Source organism: Neopelma chrysocephalum, unplaced genomic scaffold, assembly GCF_003984885.1.
Source record: "Neopelma chrysocephalum unplaced genomic scaffold, ASM398488v2 Primary Assembly neopelma1_143, whole genome shotgun sequence".
NCBI lineage: Eukaryota > Metazoa > Chordata > Aves > Passeriformes > Pipridae > Neopelma > Neopelma chrysocephalum.
Genome location: NW_020897805.1, coordinates 2,797,448 through 2,805,960, shown reverse-complemented (window position 1 = coordinate 2,805,960; position 8,513 = coordinate 2,797,448). Strand labels below are relative to the sequence as shown.

The window sequence follows — 8,513 nt, the reverse complement described above, 5'->3', positions numbered from 1 at the left end:
CAATATGCTGGAGTCAGGATGCTCTGTTTCAGGTTAGCACAAATTTGAAACAGTAAGAAAGTCTGATTTGCTTTTATGTTACAGGCTTCGAAACTCCAAACTAAACAGCAGCAGATAAAAGACCCAGGTGCCTTTTTCATTCACTGTAAAAACACACAAATGAAAAATCACACAGCATACTGCTACTTTGAGATGCAATTATTTAAAAAGATATGGTCCTCGCTAAACACACTTGAAGGCTGCAAATAATTGTGTTGAATTCACCTTTCACCTTCCTAAGCATAAAAATGTTGACAGTTATTTTGTGAAGATGAAAACATAGTTTAAGTACTATTAATACTCTCTGCCTTTAATAAACAAATTTGACACATAAGTGGCATGAACCAAGATCTTTGTTGTATTGTGCTCTCCTTATCAAGTGTTCTGAACTCCTAAAACACAAGTTACTCCAACTTACCATTTCACCAGCAATTTTCATTCTCATTCAGATCCACTATCTTAAACTGCTGCTCCACTGTACTAGAACTGAACAGGTTACACGCATGAATCTGTAGTATCAGTTTCTTGACTTGGCAACACCATACAGTAATGGTTTTATTTGAAGAAACACACATTTTTTTGACATTTGGGTATGTGAAATACTACCTATAAAGCTGCTTTATATACTGGAATGGAGACAGTTTTCAGTCAAGATGACCAATGCTTTCACCTCAGCCAACAACCTTCCTGCAGTGTCAATGGGCTAGAGGAGGAATTCAGTGGCAACAATCACATTAGAAGCATTTTGAAAAATTGTGACAAGGATTTTTTTCTGGTGTAGATTCACACACACCACATTTGAACCTGTCCATTTGCAAGTTACATTTATAGACAGCCTTCTTGATATTTAGAGACCACCTACTGCTAGATTAGAAGTGTTCATCTGTGAGTGTATGTTTGTGTGCACCCATATCCATATACACAGAATTTGCATCATCTTGTCACCCAGCAACAATGACAAAGGAAGAGATTACAATTCTATCATTAAAATACAGTTCAAACACCATGTCAGTTACTATCATATATCCTTTTATATATATATATATTAACACTTTCTATAGGAAAGAAGTTTCATACATTAAATATTGACAACCTTTTAGCGTATTAAATACATATTTATTCAATATTTTATTAAGATTATTTAAAAAAATAATCTTAGATACTCTTTATTTTCACAAGATGTATGCAATTATGATGAGTAACCTACACTTAGGCTCTAACAGCCTAATCCAAACCCCACCAACTTTAATGGGCTTTAGATCAAGCATGTGAGAGCACCGTAACAAACACTGTTTCAGGAGGTAATTCCCATGCAACATCAAACTATGACAAGACACAAGAGGCTAAAAATGGCTCATCATAATTTATTTTATGTTAAAATGTACAGCTTGGGGGGGGTTGTTTTTTGCAGTTTTTATTTTTGTTGCTTGGGTGGGTTTTTTGTGGATATTTTTTTTAAGTGACTGACTAAAAAGATAACAGATAAATACAAGAGTGTCACTGGGTCCTATTTTTACATGTATCAAGCCTCTTCTGTTCGGCCCTTACAGTCACTCTGTACAGGTACAAAGGCTACAAAAAAGGAAGCAATATAAACAGACACAAATAACTTTTGCCTTTTTACATGCGATCTGTAAGCTTAGTTTGAGCTATTCACACGCTACTGCTCTATTCTTTCCCTTAAAAAATAACTCCAATATTTTATAAAGATAGAAAAATCTACAGATGGAATGAAAATGTAAAGTTAGAGGCATTTCCATAAAATAGCAACTTTACACCAAATTCACTACTTTTTTTTTTTTTAAATCCTGCCAAGTATTTGGACATATACGAAAATGTTTCAAAACTTGACAAATAAACACTGAGATGTTTCAATCAACAAAAAAACATAACAGTATTTATAAAACAGAAAGCTGCCTTTTTTCCTACCCCAGCCCCAAAGAAACTGGTCACAAAAATGGAAAAGAGTCTCAACTTTACACTAAACATACAGCAATAAAACCCTTTGAACTAACCAAAATGTGAATAGCTTTTGCAGCTTTTTTTATTATTTTTACAAGTTTTATAATTAACAAAAATATAGTTCTGAGTTTTTTACCCCTCAAACTAGGGTAACCTAATCAAGGCAAAAAAATTAAGAAATGGCTTACTGTTAAGCACAACACTTGTACAGTACTACAAAATGCACTGTCACTAACAAAGACATTAGCGGCATGCAGAAGTGTCACCTTCAGAAACAAAATAATACAATAAAAGAACTGCTAAAAGGCATTTACATGTGGGGAAAGGAGAGAGAAAAAGCTCATGATCCAGTACTGTCTGATAGTTTTGGAGTCTATTTATCCACATTTTTAATGGGAGCAGGCACATAAAATGGCTCTGAACCATCAGCTGCTGTGTAATTGCAGTTCAAAGAAAGAGTTCTTCCTTTCCAGAGAACTTCAAGCTCAATGAAATAAACAGAAAATGGAAAACCATCTAATTCCCCCCAAAGAGAAGTTAAATCTCACAAAGTTAAAAAAAACAAAACAAAAAACCCAAACAAACAACCAAAAAAAACAAAACAAGAAATAAAGAAAAACTTGTATAAGGCTTTCTGCTGCATACAGCTTTTAAATGGTGCCAACAAATGTTTTTGCATTCACACCAATTGCTGGTTTTGAAATCGTACTCTCCAAAAAGGTATTTGTGCAGATCAATCCAATATGCCAGTTTGGTAGCGTGTCTCTCCCAAGGGCCTACCTTCTCATGTAGGATCCATTGAGAGACTGTTTAGACATGCCTGTATTCATGTAGCCATGATGGCCTGGAGGAGTGTACATCATGTTACTGTGGGGTGCTGTCTGCATTGGCTGCTGTGCATATGGCTGAGTTCCCATCATTCCCATCTGCATCTGCATAGGGTACTGGGGAGTTTGATTCATATACCCATGATTACTGTGATAGCCACTATTCATCATTGGCTGGGACATACTATAACCATTCATAGCATTAAGGGTATTCATATTCATGTTCACTGAATTGACATTATAAGCTGGGGCTGGCATCAAATTTACACTCATGTTCATACCACGCTGCATTGTTAAGGTCCGTGCAGGCCCTTGCATGGCCACAGTCTGTGAAGCACGCCCATAAATTTGTGGCTGATGGGCTGCAGCAGCCGGTGGCAGAGGCGTGGATTTGGTTCTTACAGAAACATGACCTTTGCCAGTCATCTGAGTCTGCAGTCTTTGGGTGTGGGATATTCCAATATTCGATGAAGTCATATTACGCTGCAAAAGGGGAGGTGGCAAATTCATGGGAGGAGGAGTAAGGTTGGGGGGAGGAGTCATGGTAGCCTGTGCTTGGGGTCCTCCAGGAACAGCATGTGGAGACTGAGAAAGCTGAACAAGCCCTGTGTTACTTAGGGGGGCGGACAAAGAGGCACTGTTTGCATAGGAAGTTACAGCAGCTGAATGGCTGTAAGGCAAAGAATGATCCATAAGCGTATTAGTTAACTGTTGCAGTTTGGCAAGGCTGAAGGTGGCAGATGGCTGTGAGTAATGCCCTGCTCCAAATTCACTCTGCCCCATTCTTTCATATAATCCAATGTTGGCATTGCTAGTCTCAGGGATTTCGGTTAACTGCATAGGTGGTGTAAAATTAGCAGCCATGCTGCACTGGGATAACTGTTGGTTGCTGCTTGGAGGCCTTTCAACAACACAACCTTGAGGAGATTTTACGTTACAAGTGGGAGGAGAATTGATGTTTGCTTGTTGCATCATACTGCAGCTTCCATTAATGCTAGACATCTGCTGGGTCACTGCACAGCTACTCTGTGTTAGGTTACTAGATGTAAGGCTACTGTACGAGCAACTGTTTTGAGAAGAGTTGTTTCCACAGATACTATTACCCATTGTAGAATCGTAACTGCTTGGGTTTTCATAGTTTTCTGTTGTGCTCTCAATACTTCCTAAATCACTAAACCCACTATCCACAACTTGTTGCGAATGATCAGAAACTGAGGGAACATCCATCATTGGGCTGGTCTCCATGTTCTGTAGAGACGGCACAGAAATGGCACTTTGATCTGGGCTGATCTGAGCGTAGCTGTTCTCTAAAGGAGCAACATTTGGACTATTAACAGAACGAACTGACTGGCTGGGATGAGAGTGCACAGATGAAACTGGGCTACTGTGGTCAGACTGCTGACAGTCATCCAGTGTGGTCATTTGGGGACTTTGGTCATTATGGGCATAGTTCTGCAAACTTCTACAGGCCTCTTGAGTCTCTGCACAGTCCTGAAATGTATCTTCGTGTTCACTTGCTTCTTGGGTTAGAGACTGTACTGCTTGAACTGTCTCTGAGTCTATCTCCATGGTCTCAGTACTCTCTCCCTTGAAATCGGAATGTAATTCTTCACCAGCTTTTTGGTCCTGGTTGTTACCTGTATGATCATCATCGGATTCAGGCACTGGGTCTGAATCTGTAGCAAGTTCCTTCTGATCACTTTCACACTCATCAGCTGCAAGGTCGACACCACAATCCATTAACTCCTCCTGATTCGAATTACCAGTTTGAACATTTACGTCTAAAAAAGATTGTTGTGTTTCCAGCATTTCCTTGAAAGCTTCACCAGGCAATTCCTCTTTCTCTGCTTCTGTTGAACCCATGTGGCTATCATCTTCATCATCTGCATCATGATCCTCATTGTGAGAAGGTTCTTCATCCTCCTCCTCCTCTTCCTCCTGATCATCCAAATGCACGGACTCCTCTTTTTGCACAAACACTTCTTCTGCTTTGTCTTTTTCTTGATCTTTTGAATTGATTCCACCTTCCTCTATACTCCTTTCTTCTTCCCCAGCTTTCATGGTATCATTTTCTTGTTTTTCGAAGGGTTCACTGGGTGGATGCAGAGGTTCAGGTTCTACCTCTTTCACCTCATCCTCTGGTGGTGGCAATACTTCAACAGGTTCTTTAACAGCTTCCTCCGTAACAGCAGGAACTGAGCAGGGCTTGTCTTCAGCCACTTCCTTTTGTTCTTCCACCAGCACCTGGTAGTCAGGCTCCAGAGGAGTCTCGGGTGGAGTGTACAAATTAAGCTTAAAGCCAGGTTTTCTTTCTTTGCTTTGCCTCCATTTAGATGGACCACGCTTAACTCCTTTGGGCCAACCCTGTTTACTCTTTAAGGGTTCAAGATTGTCTTTAGTGCTTTCTTCCAACACAGCTACATCCTCTGTATTATCTTTGGGAGGCAATAGAGAAAAAAAAAGGCTTAGCTTGCACAAACTAATCAATATTTTCAAATATAAACCCAAAAGTAATTTATAAAATCAAAATGTATTAAGAAACCATGAAATGAGCTATAAACAGATCTCAAACCACAATGGAAGGATATAGTATCTACAGCTCAAACACAGCCTACTCAGACATGCTATTGTTTGGTGGCCTTTTAACAGTGGCTATCAAAACCACCATTTATACACTAGGAGAATCCCAGAGATTTAAATGACATGTAAACTAAAGCCAATATTGTCCAAATATTTGATTTTCAACATTTGATTTTAGAATACAAGTATGCCATCACTTTATACAGACATTGATTTAATGCATATTCATCTTTTTTGACAGTGAGAGTCTAGAGTTTTCTATTTGACCATTCTGGAGGACAAGCCATAATAAACATATAACCATGTTTTAGTACCAACACTGAAAAAAAGCGGTTCATTATAGTATCTTCTCATGGGCAACATATCATGACACAGCTCACAACAGATGATAGAAGGCAAAAGATAATTGAAATTAAACGGAGCACATCAGAATACTAAATTAATCCATTGACTATAAAAAGGTACCCAAACACATTCACCCCTTTCCTTTCTCCCCAGATACCACCTACATGTACACCAGAAAAAGGGAGAAGTATCAAGATACAACATGCTGCACTTGGGAGTGTAATGGCTTTACTGACACTCCTTTATTGTTATAGCACTCCTACAGTCAGTTAATGTGATGAACTGGTCTGGTCCATGGGCAAGTACACAACATCAGTCTAGTTAAAACAGTGCAAACCTGACCGCTGGGACATAGCTGGAACACTCAGAACCTGCTACTTCTAGTTCAATTAATTTCTGTTGAGAAGCAGGAAAAAGTGGTAATATTCTAATGCACCTGTGCACAGGTTTGTAACAGCACCAACTCTGGTCACACAAAAGCTGTCTAAAATAGAAATCAGCACGTGATCCCTCAACTGAGGATCACAAAGATGAAACTTTCCAAGCAATTAGAAAAATACTGAAGTAGTACCTACTTGCTTCTTAGAGAAAATACACAGACCTGAGAATCTAGTCATTCATTCTGGAACTGAAATTTATAAGCATAATTTGAGAGCCAGGAGGTCAAGGGATGAGCGTACATTCAGAATAGCTCATTAGTAGTTTCACTATCCATCCATTAGCTTTTCTGACAGGAAATATCCTTGAAATCAAACTAGATAAGCAGCTTTGAAAGAACACAGTTAAAACTGCCTGTCTCTTTTGTGGGGAAAAAAATAGGGACTCTGGTGGTGAGGATATATTGTGCCACAGAAGAAACAAACATTCACTGAATTACCAACAACGCTGAATAGAAAGAGATTTGTGTAAATCAAATCTTACTTTTTGCTTGTATCCTTTATCAAGGATACAAAAACTATATTAGACAATATTCCAGTGATTCTCTTTGCTCTGTTGAGTATGAAAGGCCCTGTTGTAGGGACATAACAGTTGGTTTTGACAATATGACAAGGACTGCAATGGCTCAGACTGGAAAACACTTGTTTCACGAACACAAAAAGCAAATTATAATATTAATGGGTCAGGAATAGCAGAACTAAACATAATAAAAAACAAAACAAAAAATCTGAAGGCATCATTGAATTCTGAATTCTAATAAACTACGTGAGATTAATGCAGACAGTATTTTTAAGACCATAAGATTTTAAGACCAAAATGGCTAAATACAATAAAATTTCCCAGATTTATGACAAAAATAAACACTTCCTTTGAAGGCCACCCAACCAAATTAATTTTTCAAAGATAAGAACATTTTAAGTCTACCTGTGCAATTTTCATCACTCCTGTAGCAATGAGTATCTTTCTCCTTGTTCTGTTCCTCTTCATCCTCCTGTTTCTGCTGCCCGGGTTGATACTCAAAAGCTTTTCTAATCACAGGCTTCAAGTCATCATCTTCTCCATCCATCTCACAGGTGGGTTCCAGCTGTGGCATGGGACGCTCTTCGTCTGAGTTATCAAATGGCTCGTTCAACACCTCTGTTGTTTCAGAAATTGTCTCTGTTGTAACACTGCTATTTATCCTTCTGCGTTTACGGCCCCTTTTCTTTTTCAGTATGAAAGGCCTCTGAAAAATAATTCCACAAATGTAACTCTTCTTACATTCCCATTTGTTAGCTGATTCTGGACATAAATTTTTGTAGAGTGAGTTTACAAAATCTATTTACTCATTCAAAAAACACCTTACATTGCATCAAATTCAAATGTAGACAGAATCTAAATGCAAAATGTCTAAACACTTAAAACAGGTATGTATACATGTACCCAAAGCTTCCTCTAGGTGAAAATTAAGACTAGAATTTTCTTCATATTGAAGTGCCTTTTGCCGCCTTCTGTCAAATAATATTCACAGCACTATTACTTAAATTGTACTTACACATTTTTCCTCTGTAGATTTACAATTCCCCAACAACCTTCACAAGTATCAAAGCTTATACTTCTACATTTCGGGTTTCTGCTATTCTTAGAAATAAGTATGTACACAGAAAAATAGGTAACAGCAAAGAAGTGCATGTCAAGAATCCTACAGTTGGCTGCTATAAAGAAAAAACTGTTCAGGGTTTTTTTTTTTCTATTATTATGCATTCTCAGAGATTTACAGTTAAAGTTTGCTCTTTTAAAGTATAACTAAAGGGACACTCCAATTTCCCAGTTCTCACCTGAGACACCTAAATACACAGGCTAAGGTGAGTGTTTTAAAATTTTGGGATTCTTACATTTACTAATTTAAGCCACTCAAAGAGCTGACTTTTCAAAGAAATGAAGAACTATGCAAATACAGCAGTAACCAGAATTTAACATTTAGATCTCCTGTAAATTAGAAGAATATGGCTAAAAAACCCCTTTTAACAGCATTTCTTCTGAGAAACAGTACTCCACTTAAAGGAGTTCCTATATTAAAAAAACAATAAAAAGACAAACCCCACGAGTTGGACTCCATCCTAGTCCGAAAAGAAGAACCATTCATATATTGAACCAATACCAATGCCAAACAGCAGAGGGCAATCACTAGTTTAAAAATTAACAAGAAATTCTGATTTTTTTGTGCCACTAATATTTTACAGTTCCATGAAACATCCGAAAGATAAAAAATTGAATGGAGGGGGGTGAAAAAAAAAAGAGAAGAGAGGATTTGTTAAGTGTCCAAATAACACAGAAAGGATT

General features: G+C 37.9%; 1 protein-coding gene across 6 annotated transcripts in view; it reads right to left on the bottom strand.

Moving 5' to 3' along the window:
* Positions 1–1,133: 1,133 nt before the first annotated feature.
* Positions 1,134–8,513, bottom strand: part of KAT6B (lysine acetyltransferase 6B) — a 116,432-nt gene continuing 109,052 nt past the window's right edge. For all 6 annotated transcript variants that reach the window (XM_027700029.1, XM_027700030.1, XM_027700028.1 and 3 more), the window contains 2 exons: positions 7,116–7,416; positions 1,134–5,263 (listed from right to left, as the gene is read on the bottom strand). In XM_027700029.1, coding sequence (XP_027555830.1) covers positions 2,778–5,263; positions 7,116–7,416 — 2,787 coding nt within the window. In that variant the 3' untranslated portion in view covers positions 1,134–2,777. The remainder of the gene's footprint in view (positions 5,264–7,115; positions 7,417–8,513) is intronic.